This window comes from Macrobrachium nipponense, chromosome 30 (assembly GCF_015104395.2).
Source record: "Macrobrachium nipponense isolate FS-2020 chromosome 30, ASM1510439v2, whole genome shotgun sequence".
In the NCBI taxonomy this organism is placed as follows: domain Eukaryota; kingdom Metazoa; phylum Arthropoda; class Malacostraca; order Decapoda; family Palaemonidae; genus Macrobrachium; species Macrobrachium nipponense.
The window spans coordinates 2114882-2134538 of record NC_087218.1 but is presented as its reverse complement, the minus strand read 5'-3'; the positions used below and the strand labels follow the sequence as shown (position 1 = coordinate 2134538).

Here is a 19657-nt window from a genome sequence, read left to right as displayed (position 1 = left end):
AGTTAATAAGCTCTTTCATTATTGATCGCCACCGAAAAATTATGTGACTGACCACTGTTGAGAAAAACGAGTCTTCACATTCCGTGCCAGTGATATCAGGAGGATACAACACTGCACTGGGTTCATGACGAAAGAACATTCTGAACTGACAATGCATGTCATGGAATATATTCAGGCTTCGTACTAATCTTTCTTCTGCTTTTACGGGCTTCTTTCCTTGCATTCAACACACACGCACACACACACACACACACAAGCATACGTGGCCAGGTTTTTTTTTGTTCATATCGAGAATAAAGGGTTTCGCCAGCAATTATCATTTCTGAGAATCACTGGAGACATTCTAATCACTCATGTTATCAACAATTAACAATATGAATGCTATAACCGTTTAAAAAGGCCTTGATTTCCTTAGGTTTTACTGAAGACACAGCCTTATTCTTTTAATCAGCTTTGTTGCCCGAAAGAGGACCTCAATTTATTGCCTTCAAACGGCGAAAGTAGCCTATACCATGACCAGACCAAACGCAAGAATGAACGACTGGCGGCAATCGTTGTCGGAATCAAGCACTTTACTGCAGTAGATTCACATCACCCTGTGCATCTTGATGTCTAGGCCAGTCCTTTACGACGCTCTTGATTGGCTCTTGATAAGCAAATCACAGGGCTGTAAACTCTCAGTCCCTCGAGAGAGTTCACATAGGTAGGATGTATGTTCCACCTCTCCTGAGGGATACGTCTTTCAAGAGTATCCCTCAGGAGAGGTGGAGCATGCATCCTGCCTATGTGAACTCTCTCGAGAGTCTGAGAGTTTCCAGCCCTGTGAATGGCTTATCTACAGCCAATCAGGAGTGTCGTAAGGGACGAGTCTAGACATCAGATGCACGGTTGATGTAAATCTACTATAGCTACATTTGCTTTAAAAGGCTTTAATCGACTAGTGGTTTCACCGTTCTGAACAAAAATCCACGTGTAAGAATTCAAATGATTATCAACGGAAGTTCGCGATGCAAAGTACGGTCTGGGCCAAGATATGCAATAAAAAAAAATAAATATATAAATAAAATGTTTTACAATCATACCCAGTTTCTGCTGACTGAGAATAACTCATTCAACTGTATCAGGCACCGTCTCATACTGGGGAAGAAAATTGAGGGCATTAAAGAAACCACGAAACCATAATACCTTCTGATGTTCTTTATGATGAAAAATACTTGGAGGAAAATCAAAATGTGGAGTCGGCTGCCATTTCGACACCCAGTTGACTTCCACTTCAACAGGGAAACACACGCCTTCGCCACCCTAAGACAGGTATGAAAGAGGTGTACAGGAACTATAGAAATGCTTCATTTGGATAACATATGGTAAAGATATAACTACACAACCATCAGTGTGCAACTGCATGGAGGACAGTGATCTTCAGATGAGACATATATACTACTACTACTACTACTATACTACTATTATATTATTATTATTATTATATTATTAATTATCATCATCCTAAATTTGACCAGCACAAAATGCTTTCAGTAAGAGTTACAAAGCCGAAGCTTCCCATACCACTGCAGTGCTCTCAAAAAAAAAAAAAAAAAAAAAAAAAAAAAAAAAAAAAAAAAAAAAAAAAAATTTGTGGTCTTTTAAACTATACGCATTTATTATCTTTTGGCCAGGAACTTCCACCAGTCCAAAGCTCAATTACACTTGTTTAAAAAAAGAAAAATAATAGTTCAAAACTTAAAGTTGCTTCTAAAGGAAAAATTCAGTCTTTCAAAACTACAACTGTTCTTAAAAGAAAACAAAAATCATCTTTCAAAACTGCAGTAGTTTAAAAAAAATATTTTTTAAAAATGTTATCTACCTTTCCTGGCCATAAAAAGAATTGAAGAATAATATCGTTCTTTGCAGTTATCAAGTTGGCTAAAGTCATTTTGAGTTCTAGATTTTATTAGTTCCCTTCCTGTATTTTAGGACTCACATCTTAACGTGAATTATTTTTTTTAAAAATGTTATCTACCTTTCCTGGCCATAAAAAGAATTGAAGAATAATATCGTTCTTTGCAGTTATCAGTTGCTAAAGTCATTTTGAGTTCTACTGATTCTACTAGTCCTTCATGTATTTCTAGTGCCTCACATCTAACGTAGAATTATACTGTTATTCTTCAAAACTGCTTTCTTCCTTAGACTTGGACACGGAATAAGTATATTAAAGATGATTTCGCCACGGAATGCTTGTCGCTGAAATCTGAGAAGATGGCGTACCTGGATCATCGTAATCAGTTGCTCACTCTTCTCGGGTTTTCACATCACGAATAAGACGGAAAATAATCCATAAATGGTTGCTATGAGAAGGGAGAGGTGGCCATCATCTCCTCTGGTTGAATTCAAGTGAAACCTCATGAAGCCTCATCATCAGCTACCTTGCCAGCAATACCCAAATGGGTATGCATTTACTTCATCACCATTGACCAACGTGTCATTAAGACACATTCAAACTTGAAAAACACAACTAAAATGCCCCCAAGTGATAATCAAGTACTAAAATAAATTCATGAATCTGGTGTCTGTCATACTGACATCTTGCCTACAAGCATTGACGAATAACCAACATGGTAATGATCAAGGTCCTTTAAATATATATACTCTGAGGACCTTGGTAATGATATTTGGTAACGTTAGAGGTCCTCGTTAATTCGAAGCACGTTTACACGGTGCCTGATGCTATTAATAATATGAGAATGTTTCTACTTTTATGCGCTGCTTACAAATATTATCTATATATATATATATATATATATATAATATATATATACGATATATATATTCACCGTGTAACGTGCTTCGAATATATATATATATATATATATATATATATATATATATATATATATATATATGTATGTATATATATATTTTTATATATATATATGTATATAATATATATATATATTATATATATATATATATATAGTGTATATGTGTATGTATGTATGTATGTATGTATGTATATGTATATATATATATATATATATATATATATATATATATATATATATGTGTGTGTGTGTGTGTATGTACGAAGTGAAATGTGGATGTTTGAAACGCCGGATTTAAAAGAATAAAGTTTGATAGCTGATGAGATGAAATGTTTGCGTAGGAGAGAGACGAGAGAGAGAGAGAGAGGAGAGGAGAGAGAAGAGGGGGGGGGTGGGGAGGGGGGGGGGGGGGTTTAGCGGAACTGGATGGAGGGATCAGTGTACATTGAGATGGTCCGATCATCTGGAAAAAACAGGCGCTGACAGGTTGTTGAAGAGTGTAATTCTGAAGTGTTTGGGGGAAGGAGGTGTGGAAGAATGAAAGGGTTGGATAAATGAAGTGAAAGAGGTATGGGAAAGGAAGGACAATAAACAATATCCGGGAAAAGTAAATTTGAATGAAAAATAAGGGTGAACGGCGCAGTCTATAGTGGGGCTCGACACACTGTTTAGAAGTCTTATGTGTAGATATGCAAAAACGTGTCTCGCTTTCTAAAATCATACCGCAAAGGGGGTTCGGTCACTATATTTTTTTTTATTTATTGTCAGCAGTTGAAAGTGTGAATGCTTAAGTGACCGCGTGTTTCTGTTTATTATTCCCAATAGTACAGTGCCATGCCATTAGATCTCACAAGACCTTTCCACTTGCGATTTCAATTTCCTTGATTACAAAAAAAAGAGATAATAATAATAAATAAATAAATAAAAAATCACACCGGTCCTTACCTCTATGTACAAAAAACAGCTGTCATCTAAAGTCAGTTACGAAAATTCCTCCGCTTCGTTGTAGCACAGCAAAAAAATTAAGTATTATTTTAACTAGACCACTGAGCTGATTAACAGCTCTCCTGGTGCTGCCCCAAAAGATTAGATCTTTATTTATGTGGCTAGTAATCAACTGGTTACCTAGCAACGGGCCCTACAACTTATTGCGGGATCCGAGCCACATTAAATCGAGAAATGAATTTCTAATCACCAGAAATAAATTCCTCTGATTCCGCGCTGACTGCAGCTGAGAGCGAACTCTGGCTACCCGATCGGTAGGAGTATGCAACCGACTCGTCCAGCGAGGAATTACTGTAAAACATACAGCGAGCGTTTTAGACAATTTCTCTTGCCTTTAAAATAGGAAATGTAATCTAAAAAAATCATCTATTTAAGTTGAATACAGATAACCACGGTGAAAGAAAATTATATACGTATCATATTTCCGGTTCAATGAGATTTCCTGTCTCACCAACACAAATGGAGGCAAACCAGTTTCTTAATCAACTGCAAACGACAATTGCATTCCAATTTCTGTTAACAACTGGTAAGAAAGTCTTTTGACCTAGACTATTATTGTCAGAAAAACCGGGTCTTGAATATTACCTGATCCTATAACCCTCATAAAACAACGTTTAAAAAAGATGATAAAATATATAATGTAGGCAAAAGCGCAAGTGCTGGGACCTATGAAGTCATTCAGGGCTGAAAGGGAAATTACCCCACCAACAGTAAGAAGGCTTGAAAGGGGCACTGTTGTACTATGAAACAACTGCTTAAGAGGATGGAAAGTCAGATTGAAGAAAGGGAATAGTAACGGTGGGACAGTAAAAGGAATGAATGAGGTAGCAGCTAGGGGCCGAAAGGACGCTGCAAAGACCAAAATTATTAATGCCTAAAGTGCACCATATGAGGTGCACTGATGGCACAAGATGTTCATTCTGTCTAACATGTAATTCCAGCCAAACATCGTTATGTGTTCATTCTGGTGTACATGAATCACAACGACCGCATAAACAAGAGAATATCCGACGTCAACAGTTTGTTGACAGTAAACCAAGACCTACCACCACGACCACGAGATTGAAAGTCAGCGCAGCAATTTATATTCCAATCAACCAAAACCGTCGACCCCAATCAGTTTTTTCTTCTTCTTTTTCCTTTATCCCCCAACTGGGTACAAAACATCGACTAGTTTTAGTCCTTATTGGACCTTGAAGAGTGGAACCACTTTACGAAATACTAACGTTACGAAACGTGTTACAGACAAAGAAACAGACTAGCTAGACAAAGAACGAAAAGGCAAAAGCGGTGTTTATTTACTCCTGGACTTGAGAGAGAGAGAGAAAAAAAAAAACACAGTAGTATTACAGCACAAAGAGGCCCCCTTACCAAAGATTTCCTCCTGAATCGCCAGGGGACACCATTATTACATAAGTGATATAGTTTTAGAAAATGGCACGGAATGTGTAGAGGAAGCTTTCATGTCTAATAGTTGCGACACTCATTGCTTGGACGTAGAATTCCTCTTCTAAGAAAACTAAAAACTTGTTCCTGTTGTGGATAAAACTAGAAATGCTGCTGCGTTTTGCACGCTATTAACGCTACTCCTCCAGAATAATGTGGGTTTATTTCTTTCTACTTAAGTCAAAGTACACAAGCAACAAGAGATAACTCACACGAAATGTAAGGCCAGCTTTCGTCCGATCACGACCAGAATATAGAATGATAAGTATAATTCAACATTCTGGCTTCTATGACGTCTACTCAAAAAAATAAATAAAAATAAATAAAAAAGAGAAACTTGAAGGGAAATGGACGAGACGCACATAATGTTGGCGAAGTTCAACTTCCATCCCGGGTGACCCTGGTCAACTGCGAGGAACATGCGTGCCCCAAAATAACAACCTCCAATTCATTCCATATGCTGCTCACAGATATACCAGGCCACGTGGGGAGGAGCGACAATAACCGACCACTGTTGAGCATACTTCATTTGAGTCCTGAAGCATAAGCGAGTATTGGGGAAACAAGGCTTAATCGGACCTCCAGCTCACTCGGGACGAGTGCAAGATTTTCCCCTCACGCATAGGTTGTAAATATTATATACCCAACTTAACGCAAATTAAAACGTGCTAAAATCTACGGTTAAATGGCGCGTTGTTTCACCAACGAAAATTACAATAAACACGATATATTTTATTAGATATAAGTTTTTTGTTTAACATCTTTATTATTTATTTTTGACATTTTCCTTCTAATAAACAAATCATAAATATCCTTTGATCAAATTCCTGTATCTTTAACTCAACGCAAAACACCTTTTTCAGACCTACTTAGGCTCTTCCATAGACCTTTCCTACAACCCCAACAACAACAAAGTGGTTTGTAGGCTTACTCCCCGAGTGAGCGATAAGTATCAGTCGATCGGCCTCTGACCCTTTGCGGATTGAAGGAAATGCGCTTATTAAGACGAACTGATTACTGCTGAATCATCAAAACCATTACACTGGATAAAAAGAGAGGAAAAGCTTATTGAAGCACAAGGCAATATAAAAAGCTCTAATGAAAACCGCATGTGAAATCAAATCACGTCATATAAATGAATGTCATGATGTTACACCATTCTTGTTACACCATTCACTAACATGTTCCCCGTGCTAAGGTCAATTAATTGTAGAATTTCTGGCAATTCAGCAAATTCTTAAAATGACTTGTCATGGTTGTGCCTTTCAATGCGCGGACTAGTGATAAAATAATAAATATAAACACAAACAACTACATAATTGGCCGCATCATAAGCCTTAAAGGAGGGTTCATCAGCAGTGCATCAAACCCCCCAGACACTGCTTCATTCACCCCTATCTTGGCTTTCAAATGATACAAAACATATTTGTTGACACTAAAAACCAAAAGTTTGACACTCTGAGAGATAACAGAGATAAGGCTATCCTGACATTCTACGTAGTTTTTCTAAGCTCAGTTGGTACCAGTACGATCTACATAAAAATAAATAACAACATAATCAGAAAAATCACCTACGGGAAATGTTACATTTTTTATCCAGACCGAGACCAACTTGTTAAAAACCTCGAGTGACTTGGATTTTTCCTTCTAAGAGATCAATGGTGATGATTTGCGTCCACACGCACCATTCTGTGAGTCTCCAAAAACATCTTATCTGCTGCAGTACTAGCACCACTGTCAAATGTAAGTTACTCAATCTATGAAGATGCCTTGTGGCTGTAGAAAATTGAAAGGAAATATTTGAAGGTGCTAAAAACTATCCCCTGCATAATATAGGGGGATTAAAGTTTTTTTTTCAATGAGGTTAATTGTGGTGAGCAGACATGTAAAAACATAGATCAAAGTGCTAAGATAGCTTAAATACGTTAGGGTAGTGTAAAGATATGTTTGTATATATAATTCAAAGCACTGGGAGACAAGAGACCTACGAAAACTGCTGAGCTGATAGGACGTCGTAAAATAATATTCGACCGGGAGGGCTTCACATCCAAGCAGCACAAAGGCACTTGACAAAGGTTGTTTGTCCGCGTGCTCCTGCATTCTCTCTCTCTCTCTCTCTCTCTCTCTCTCTCTCTCTCTCTTCTCTCTCTCTCTCTCATCAGTGATTCAGCTGCCAGACTGTTACAGAAGAACGTGGCAATGCCATATCTAATAAAACCATTTCTTCTTACTAGCTCATTAACGGAAATATGGGTAAAGAATAACCATGTTGGGGGAAATGCACAAAAATCCAATAAATATCTTGATTTGATGTTGATCATCAATTAATGTATCTGTATGTCCAGATGAGAATCATGACATCCTATAAACATTACGACACAAAGGAGAATCGTAACATATGATCATACGTTCTAGGATAGACGACTCACAAGTCGAACATATCAATCCCTGAACAATTATGGGCTCTGATTCCTATGAGTTAACAATCATACATGAAATAGCTATATAAAACTAAAGACGAATACAATAAAATTATGAAACTGGAAGTCTGAACGATTACTTGATAGGCTAAGGCGATCTGGCGTTGTAACGACTATAATCAGCACAGGGGAATCATATTCTCTTGGTTAAAACGGGGGCGGGGGGGAGCAAGAATACGGACCATGAAAGTTGCAAATTCTCTCTCTCTCTCTCTCCGAACCACAAGCCAAACATCTCTCTCGTTACGAATTGGCAACCTGGTCTACGTGACCAGAAAATCCTCATTAGCATATTTAAATACTTGACTGAACAGGCTATTCAGCTCTCACTATCGCCAATAGATCAAGATTTGAATGATGGTGGTCACGACCAGAGAGAGAGAGAGAGAGAGACAGAGAGAGAGAGAGGAGAGAGAGAGAGAGAGTTACAGGCAGCTGTCTTAAACATAGCAATGTCTTGAGAGCTTTTCTTCTTAACCTTTATTATACCAACCTAAAACTTGAAACCAGCTAGACTGCTAAAAATTTACTTAACACTACTTGTTTTTTTATTTTTTTATGGGGGAGGGTTGTAATCATAATGTTTTAAAAATCAACTTGGGGGGGGGGAGGTTGTAATCATAACGTTCTAAAAAAATCCTGTGGTGATGCAACAAACAAACGATACAAACAAAAACTTTCACTCAAACAGAAAAGAGAAACAACAAGTATACCTCCTTACAGAGGAAGAATGAAAGAAAGAAAAAATGAAGAAAAGGGACAATTTCCTTTTCATGTAGCAGCCAGCCCTATAACAACGTCCCCCCCCCCCCCACCCCCCCCCCCCCCTACCCCTACCAACCCCCGGGGAGAGCCCAGGCAGGTGATTTGCATCAATGCTGCTGGGGGGAGGAGGGCACCAGGATTCAGTGGCGGGGTTAGGGGGGGGGGGTGGGGGGGGGTGTGCGAGGATGTGAGTCTGTCGCTCTGTATTTGTTCGTCCTTTATCGAAACCATTAAGCGAGAAACTTGCCAGATGCCTCGTGTGGCCTTCACCCCCATCTTGAGCATTTACACAATTTATCACCAGCCACACCTACACACACAAACATACACATACGGGTGGGTACACACAGGAGCTTTTGTCTACGCAGAGTTACAATGCCAAGGGAATCTCCATGACATTATTACTATTATTATTATTATTATTATTATTATTATTATTATTATTATTATTTGAAAATTTACGTCCACAGTAGTATATATATTATATTGCTATATACAGGAATACATATAACAATATACATACACACTACTGTGGACATTATTTTCCCATTTAAGAATACGAGAAAGTGATGATATCAAACATAATAATAATAATAATAATAATAATAATAATAATAATAATAATAATAATATATAATTAATTATTATTATTATTATTATTATTATTATTATTATTATTATTATATTATTATCATTATCATTATTATTATTATTATTCAAAGTAAGGAATCAATTCCTTTGTAGATAATAAAAAAAAATTAGGTCCAATTATCAGAATGTCCCTTGAAAATCGCAGAATTAAAAACTAACCAACAAAATGCAGAGGAAGATAAGGCCAAAAAAAATCAATGTTCATATTCCTAAAAAGCAACAAAATAAAAAAAAATAAAAAAATAAAAAAGAAAACAAAGAAAAGACGAGGAGCGTAAAGAGCGCCGCACGATTCCAGAGAAAGAAATCGTTTCCACTCAGAGATATGTTCGTCCAAAATTCACTTCTTTCCCGAATTGAATTGAATATGGAATTTAGGCTAGAGGCCAAGCACTGGGACCCATCAGGTCATTCAGCGCTGAAACGGAAACTGATAAAAGGGTTGATGGGTGTAACAGGAGGGAAACCTCAAAGCAGTCGCACTATGAAGCAATTGTTAGGAGAGGGTGGAAAGTAAGATGGAAGAAAGAGAATATGGAAGGAGGTACAGTAAAACGAATTAAAGTAGTTGTAAAGAAATGAGGGCTAGAGAGTCTTTTCAGTAGTCTTCAGTTACCTCCAATATGCAAAGCATTTCAGAAATTCCCAAAATCAATTACCGCAAGGTAGATTATACGAAAGTAAGAGTGAATGTTCGTGAAGATGAAGTTTATTCAAGCGCATTTCAGTGACTGAATAAAAAGTCCAGTGTATATTAGTTAAACCGGACCACTGATCTCCTCAACAGCTATCCTAGGGCTGGCTCGAGGGATTAAATATTTTTACGTGGCTATGAACCAATTGGTTTCCTAGCAACGGGGCCTACAGCTCATTGTGGGATCCGAACCACATTCTATCGAAAAATTAATTTCTAATCACCAGAAACAAATTTCTCTGACTCCACGTTGGCAGAGCGGGGAGTCGAACTAGGGGTACCGAATCGGTAGGCGAGCACGTAAACCACTCGTCCAACGAGGAACTAGGGACGCAATAAAATAGATATAACAATAGAAAAAGAATTGTATTTCAATGCTGCAAACAAAAAATTATAGTGCGATAGGAATATTTGATCAATTACCTCCAAAAAGCTACTTCACGAAAACGTACGAATCTTTCAAGATAAAGTCTATTTAATAATCTGAGAATTTCTTCGGATCAGCTTCGGCAATTTTCATGCCTCGTCGCTCTTATTAAGCCTACTATTCTTCACATCACTATCTGCACTCCTCTCTTATACTTTCTTATACTTGTATGTGAACCAGTCGCCGAATGTAATGTCTGCATAGTATACTCATGTCTGAATACAACATATATATATATATATATATATATATATATATTATATATATATATATATATATATATATATATATATATAAAGCATTTTGACGACCTCGGATTATGTCTCAAAAAAAGAAAACCTTAATCACTGGAGCAAACATTTACGTCGAACGAGGGCTCCAGACGTGCCCGCGCTACTACAGTCGTACTTTCGATCCTTATATTATGACTAACCACAATTATATCCCTCTGTAAAAAGTATGCAACGGAAGCTGAAATGCCATTCATCGACATTGTCAAAGATAAAAATTGAACTTGAAGTAGGTATGATCTAGTGGAGGAAAAAAGGGTAATGGGGGGGGGGGGTGGGGGGGAGGGGGATTCTGTTGTGCTGGTTGTTCTATAGCAGTAATCTTACAATAGGCAGAACCCCCCCCCCTCTCTCTCTCTCCCCTCAGCCCTCCTTTCCATCCCCGAGGCCTCCAGAGTACATCATTCACCCGTTCTCAAGTGTCCTGAGTGAATTGGTATGCAACACACACACACACCAAACGCCAACGTCCGGGAGGTCACCCTAAGAATGACGTAAAACTCTCTCTCTCTCCTTCTACCCTTGCAAGGCTCGACCTCTTCACCAGATCCGACATAAAGAACAAGCCTGGATAACGCATATCCACGTCTAGAAATTTCTACGTTCAATATAAGCATCGTAACGCGAGAGCAGTGACGACCCAAAAATTGTGGGGTGAACGAAAAGCAAACTGAAAAAGTACTAAAACCGTCGGTTGTTGTTTCAAGAAGCTCCCTCCCTCCCTCCCTCCCTCTGCACACGAGACACCCCGTTTTTATGAACCCTTTCCCCCCGGCCATAAAAACCTTCACGACGACAAACAGCAGTCGCCCAACCAAAACAAACAAATCTTCAGGCGCGATTCTTGCGCCCATCTGCGATTGCATCAACATCACACGACCTGAGACAGACACCAGGACATAAATGAGCCAACCAAAGCGATTAGCATGCGAAGAGGGGAAGGCCAATTAATTGTTTTAATCATTTGTGTCGTCTACAGTCTATATATATATATATATATATATATATATATATATATATATATATATATATAATATATATATAAAACTAAAGGCCTTAACGTAACCTCCACAGTACTTAAAAGTGACTCAAGTGTTCGTACCACCGGATAAAGGTCATAGCCTCCCTGAGGATATCGTGCAAATTGGAACTTCAAAAGGTCAAGCAAAGATGCAATGCAATGCATTACCACCCTAATGCTATTCTCCTTGCATTGTAATATTTTTTCTATTTATTTATTTATTTATTTTTCTTTTTTTCACTAAACAAGATCGTTTCTTTCTCTTTTTCCAATTACCTCCTACTAATTGTCCCTAATGAACCATATTCTTATGTAAGCTTGAATTTCATGTCAGTGGCCCCTGTGGTGGGCTTCTTCCCCCTTGAATAGGGTTCGTCTTCTGGATAATAATAATAATAATAAATAATAATAATATAATAATAATAATAATAATAATAATAATAATAATAATAATAAATGTGGTGCCGTGGCAGAATGGGTTAGGCCGTCAATTGACTGGTTAAGCAACATTGGGGCTCGTCAGTCGTTGGATGAGTGACCGCTCTCCCCGGCGTTGAATTCTTGGGAAAGGATCTTTACCATAATTTCCTCAGTCTACTCAGCTGTAAATGAGTACCTATTCCTGATGGTAGGGTTCCAGCTATGTTATAGCAACTCGCAATGATGGAAAAGAAATGAAGGATTAAAACGACACGACGTAAATGGAACCTCTGGCAACAGAGGAGCTTCGTCCGGCAGCCAGGTATTCAGCCCAATTGAAGGGGAAGACGGTCAGGTACTTGGAGGTCGTCATCCAGCAACTGACCACCACAACGACAGTAACCAACAACCAGAGACTGGAGCTACAGAAGCAAACCAGAGGAAGAAATGGACAAGAGAAGAAAATAAGGAAATATGGAGATGCTACATCAGAAGCAACCCGACGGGATACCAACAGAACAAACTATTCGGAACCATCCAGAAAAGACTATATAGCCAACTAAGAGGGGAAGACAACCACCAAGAAATTCCTGAAGCCGAACCAAGTAAGAGACTCTGGGAAAACAACTGGAGCAATCCGGTATCACACAACAAACATGCAACATGGCTCCTAGGAAGTCAAGGCTGTGAAGAAATAGGGAGCAATAAAACAAAGATTCACTGACATCACGACAGACACAGTCAGACACCAACTAAAGAAAATGCCCAACTGGAAAGCCCCAGGTCCCGATGAAGTCCATGGATACTGGCTCAAAAACTTCAAGGCCCTGCACCTACGAATAGCAGAACAACTCCAGCATTGTATCACAAATCACCATGAGCCCAAATGGATGACCACAGGAAGAAAATCCTTAGTCCAGAAAGACAAGAGTAAGGGAAATATAGCCAGTAACTACAGGCCTATCACCTACCTACCAATAATGTGGAAGTTACTAACAGTATCATCAGCGAAAGGCTATACACTACCTAAGAGGATACAAGCACCATCCCCACCAACAGAAAGCTGCTGAGGAAGTGTAGGGGCACAAAAGACCAGCTCCTGATAGACAAAATGGTAATGAAGTACAGTAAGAGAAGAAAAACCAACCTAGGCATGGCATGGATAGACTATAAGAAATCCTTTGACATGGTACCACACACATGGCTAATAGAATGCCTGAAAATATATGGGGCAGAGGAAAACTCCATCAGCTTCCTCAAAAATACAATGTACAACTGGAATACAATACTTACAAGCTCTGGAATAAGACTAGCAGAGGTTAATATCAGGGGAGGGATCTTCCAGGGCGACTCACTGTCCCCACTACTCTTCGTAGTAGCCATGATTCCCATGACAGTACTGCAGAAGATGGATGCTGGGTACCAACTCAAGAAAAGAGGCAACAGAATTAACCATCTGATGTTCATGGACGACATCAAGCTGTATGGTAAGAGCATCAAGGAAATAGATACCCTAATCCAGACTGTAAGGATTGTATCTGGGGACATCAGGATAGAGTTTGGAATAGAAAAATGTGCCTTAGTCAACATACAAAAGGGCAAAGTAACAAGGACTGATGGAACAACATCAAACACATAGATGAGACGATACAAATACCTGGGAATAATGGAAGGAGGGGATATAAAACATCAAGAGATGAAGGACACGATCAGGAAAGAATATATGCAGAGACTCAAGGCGATACTCAAGTCAAAACTCAACGCCGGAAATATGATAAAAGCCATAAACACATGGGCAGTGCCAGTAATCAGATACAGCGCAGGAATAGTGGAATGGACAAAGGCAGAACTTCGCAGCATAGACCAGAAAACGAGGAAACATGACAATACACAAAGCACTACACCCAAGAGCAAATACGGACAGACTATACATAACGCGAAAGGAAGGAGGAAGGGGACTACTAAGCATAGAGGACTGCGTCAACATCGATAACAGAGCACTGGGGCAATATATGAAGAAGACCATAACCAAGGAAGAACCTGAAGACGAGTAGGCCTGAAAGTGCATGGGAAGATAGGACTGAAAAATAAATAGACGAAGACCCAGAAAATTACAGAGGACGGGAGAAGACAAAGCAGAACAGAGGAATGGCATAACAAACCAAATGCACGGACAATATATGAGACAGACTAAAGAAAACTAGCCAGCGTAAGCCAAGCGATGACACGTGGCAATGGATACTGAGGGGAGAGCTCAAGAAGGAAACTGAAGGAATGATAACAGCGGCACAAGATCAGGCCCTAATAACCAGATATGTCCAAAGAACGATAGATGGAAATAACATCTCTCCCATATGTTGGAAGTGCAATACGAAAAATGAAACCATAAACCACATAGCAAGCGAATGTCCGGCACTTGCACAGAACCAGTACAAAAAGAGGCATGATTCAGTAGCAAAAGCCCTCCGCTGGAGCCTGTGCAAGAAACACCAGCTACCTTGCAGTAATATGTGGTACGCACACCAGCCTGAAGGAGTGATAGAAAACGATCAGGCAAAGATCCTCTGGGACAATGGTATTAGAACAGAATAAGGTGATACGTGCAATAGACCAGACGTGACGTTGATTGACAAAATCAAGAAGAAAGTATCACTCATTGATGTCGCAATACCATGGGACACCAGAGTTTGAAGAGAAAGAAAAAGGGAAAAAAAAGGAATGGAATAAGTATTCAAGGTACCTGAAGAATAGAAATAAGAAGGATATGGGATATGCCAATGGAAATCGTACCCATAATCATAGGAGCACTAGGCACGATCCCAAGATCCCTGGAAAGGAATCTGGAAAAACTAGAGGTTGAAGTAGCTCCAGGACTCATGCAGAAGAGTGTGATCCTAGAAACGGCGCACAAGTAAGTAAAAGAAAATGATGGACTCCTAAGGAGGCAGGATGCAACCCGGAACCCCACAATATAAATACCACCCAGTCGAATTGGAGGACTGTGATAGAGCAGCAAAATAATAATAATAATAATAATAATAATAATAATAATAATAATAATAATAATAATAATAATAATAAGAGTTTACTTATATTTCACGGAGACTGATGATAAATGTATTTACACAAATACAAATCTTGTTTAAAAGGATTAAATTTTTGTTTTCCACGAATGTCAATAAACTAATTTAGACGTGAGGGAAAATTATTCATACCACAGAGAAACAAGCATATGCACATACAACTGTATAATATATACATATAATAATTAAATCTCTATCCCCTTGTTGCCAACCCTCACAAGGTGAAAAAGCGTAAGAAAAAAAAAACACACACACAACACTGGTAAAATCTGATGTCAGCGTTTGACAAGCACATGGAAGATCATCTCTACAGATGATCTTCCAACAATCTTGACTAACAATTCAAGTTTCGTGACAACCTGCATACTTTCCCCAGTGTTGTCAAAAACAAGAAAAGAGAGAAAAAAAAACAGACAAAGGCAACACCAGCTATCGTCAACTATTCAAAATATTCAATAGTCTTAACAGTGTACAACGGATTATGGACTCGTGGGACTGGAGGTCAGACTTAACCCAAGCTGATTACGTCACTACTAAAGCAAGCAGGCCGGTCTTTTCACGTCTGGAGGGAGCCAAATGGCTTTTATTTCTGCTTGCTCTACCGACATTTGTTCAAGGTCAATATCCATGTCAATAAAGGTCTAAGGCATTTACTCTGTGAACACAAGAAAGGATAGATTTGTGCACACTTGTGCACACGGAAACACCCGGAACAACTCCCTGTGAATGACATCAAGAGCCTACAACACCTAAGTTACAAAGTTTATATGCAAGAGCATCATCCCCGAACAAGTTACAGGCAGCACTGAAGTCAATCCCAACGACCCTGGACTCCGGCCCGTTGTCAAAATTATACTGGAAGTGTCTAGTAGATAGACGTGAAAAAGCATCATAAGTACATGAGTTTTTCCTGGCAACAGTCCTGGCTATCTGTCGGCAATCGTCTGGATCCAAGGTACTTACTTATAAATGGATCTCAAGATCAGTTTTTCTGCCCTTTTGCAGAGCGCCACAATGCTGGGGCGAGGAGGGGGGGTGGGAGTTGCCGTTTTTTGACTTACAAGCAGCAATCATTCAACCCTGCTGGAGACACGTGATATTACATAATTTCAGTATTGATTTGAGGAGAAAGTACCCCAGACATCTTAAAGATAACGATGAAACCCCACCTGGATCTTCATCACGCAAAGACGGCTATGATGAGATATAATAAAAACGCCCTGTTTTCTTTAAATTCTTTACAGAAGAGGCCTGGAACTTTTTGAATGACTACCACTTGAATAAAGTGGAATAAAGTGTCATTAATGGTGCTGTGATAGTGGAAGATGTAACGTTTGCCCATGTTCGAAAAACACGGTGTCAGAATGTAAATGCGTATCTTTGAAAATTCTGTTATCGAATTAATGCATTGAGGAAAGCCGTCTCAAATGCAAAGAAAGGCGTTGAAGCAAAAACACAGATTCAGCATTTTTTGGTGGTGTTTTATCATGTCTTGGTTTTGCTTACACTCACCATCCCTTGGTAAAAGGTTGCGTCACTTTTTGTTCGCTTAATTCATTCAGGTCTTCCTGGTCGTGCTCAGAGTATGGCCCAATAAGGCCGCCCTCTTTTTTTGTAGCTAGTTGCAAGGCTTGGGTGTAAAAGAGTTACAACTCATGAATTTGATTGCTATCTGACAAGTGATTTTGAGAGAGAGAGAGAGAGAGAGAGAGAGAAGAGAGAGAGAGAGAGAGAGAGAGAGAGAGAGAGGTTCACAATGCTTTTCTGCAACTTAACATCATCCTCATAGCCAGTGAACTAGTAATCAATTCGAAATCTTCCAGAGAGAGAGAGAGAGAGAGAGAGAGAGAGAGAGAGAGAGAGAGAGAGAGAGAGAGAGAGAGAGAGAGATTCACAATGTTATTCTGCAACTTAATTTCACCCTCATTATCAGTGAACTAATTATTAATTTGAAACCTTCCCGACACAACAAGAGTCGCGTCCTCTATTGTTATGCATCTTTACACCTTACAATCGAATGCCATTCCCAGTCCTCAATACGCTGCCCTTTCACTTTTGTGTTGCTAAGTGCATAGAAATCCGGATTCCTCACCTTCAACGCACTGAAAGCTTAAGACTTTGTACTCTATTCACATCTTTATTGCAACCTAAATACAGAATATTTGATAAGCAAACATCACGTTCGGGAACTCTTTTCCTTATCTATAATTTATAATACTACAATATGCCATATTTACATATCAAATGGTACGTAATTACCTCTATATTAATTTCTCTACTACCAGTACACTTTAATCTCGAGTAATTGACAGGTTTACACGTTACTTTATTGACATTACTAGTATACATATTCATATTCTGGCGAAAAAGTAACGTACATAGTACACATAATTCAGATGTTTTCCTGTGTTACTTAAAATCAAAGTACCAACACATATTTTAAACAAGCATCTCTAATTGTAGTCTACTTGACAACGTAACTATCAATTCTAGGGGGTGACATTCTCATTTCCATTGATCAAACACAAAATGGATATAGCCTGTCATTATAAAACCAGTTCCTCTTTGATCCTCATTTGTTTCTTAACCTTTTGTATCGTACATCCGATTTTTGGTTCTTAACCTTTTCTGTCATCCATCAGATTTTTGGTTATTAACCTTTTGTATCATACATCATACTTTTTGGTTCTTAATCTTTTGTATCATACATCAATACTGTATCTGGTTATCATTTTTAACACTTTTCATACTGGTTTTTGTTATCTTTTGTTTTTATCAATACATCAAACTGACTTGGTTGTTACTTTTGTAATCATATCATCATACTTTTTGGTTTTTAACCTTGGTTTATTTCATAAAATGTCAGCATGGAGTCACACATAATACATTAAACAATAACGTTTTTAATAGGATATGTGCGTTGATTTACCTCTTGTCATAAATGTTCCATCTCATTAGTTAAATTTCATGGCACAGGCTAACTATATACATTTCATCTCTCTATCTATTTTAATAAAGAGATCATTACAATGTTTACAAAATAATGATCATTAAAGTAGTAGTTACTTAAGCTGTTGGTGATTATTTCACGCTACACAGAGCAACATGGACTCTATCGTTCAACTCTCAAAGCGACTTCTGTGGTCCGTGGGTAGTCCGTGAATTTTGGACAAATAAGTAACCACGCAGAATGTGTAAAAACTGAACGGATGTAGGAAGCTGCTGCATCAGACTATTACAGGAACACCAGCGGCAACCATCCTGAGAACCCATCACAATTCCTACCATGCAGGTAGGATCCGGAAATTCCCAAAAAGATTTTTTTTTGGGGGGGCAGGGGGTCAAGGGACGGAAATGAAAGGAATGTGGATTCCTAGATCTTCTACTTGAGATCACTTTCAAAAACTGTGGAACCTCTAGATAAATATTGGCAAATGTTTCAACTTGTGTGTGTATGAGATTTTTTTTAATAAGGCATAATCATAATCTTAAATCTCACCATTCGCCGACAAAATATTTCAAATGACCTACAGGCTGCTTTATGAGCAAGAGTCCATGCTGGCATAAGGCCAGCTTAATCTAAAACAACATTTTAACCATTCAGAGTAAATGTGTGCGGAGTAACTTTTTCTTTTACTTTCAAAACACAACATAATTATAATTTCAGGAATAACTTTTTCTTTCTTTTACTTTTAGAACACAATATATAATATCCACAAAAGATAAACATTAACAAATGAACGAAGTACTGGTGTAGACACAGAGCTGAGCTTCTGCGAGAAAAGTGAGACCAAGAGAAATCCTATTGTGCAGGATGCCTCCTTCCAGACTCAGGCGAAGAAGAAAGGAACAAAGGACACTGGCCTATGGTTTCCTTTTGACCGATAGCATCCCCCCTTCCCCGTCTCCTGTTCTGTCTCCCCCACCGTCTCAGACCATCCCCTCCCTCCCGCGCAGCTATTCAAGTGTGGTCGGTACACGTAACCAAGGGTCAGGTAACAGCCCTCAAACCACAAGAATCACCTGTTTTACATCTTCCTTCCCCCCCCCCACCCACCCACCCCCGCCCGCCAGCCCCCCTCCTCTTCAATAACCACTCTTCAACTCTCCCCCATTCCCCCGCAAATTCCCTCCCCCCCCTTTCCCTAAACGCCCTCGTCCGCCTGTGCAGCTGGTCATTGGTAACCCTTTCATCCCCAATTCTCATCATCTTTCCGCACCCACCCCCATCTCTCTCTCTCTCTCTCTCTCTCTCGTCTCTCTCTCTCTCTCTCTCTCTCTCTCCGCCGTAAGGCAGACTCTTACTCACACAGCCCCTCATGCTCCTCTATGCCGCCTTTTACTTGGGAGATCTTCCCCGAGACAAGACAGGCCACAAACCTCTCTTATGCATTCCCTCTTGGCCTATCACCCCTCCAGTATACACGCTTGACCCTTTGAAATTTGCAAATCACTTACACTTTGGTGTGTGAGTTCGTTTTTGCCGCTAGAAAACCCGTACGAACCCTAGCAAACTCAAGCTTCAAGCAATCAAGAGCTGACAGTTGGGACTTTTCCTT

At 39.1% G+C, this 19657-nt stretch overlaps 1 protein-coding gene across 3 annotated transcripts in view; it reads right to left on the bottom strand.

Moving 5' to 3' along the window:
* Positions 1-19657, bottom strand: part of LOC135202224 (probable JmjC domain-containing histone demethylation protein 2C) — a 651505-nt gene that overhangs the window by 280809 nt on the left and 351039 nt on the right. For 2 of the 3 annotated variants that reach the window (XM_064231488.1, XM_064231490.1), the window contains exon 4: positions 1186-1302. The exons of the other annotated variant lie outside the window; for it this stretch is intronic. In XM_064231488.1, the coding sequence (XP_064087558.1) occupies positions 1186-1302 (117 nt within the window). The remainder of the gene's footprint in view (positions 1-1185; positions 1303-19657) is intronic. 3 annotated transcript variants of the gene reach the window in all.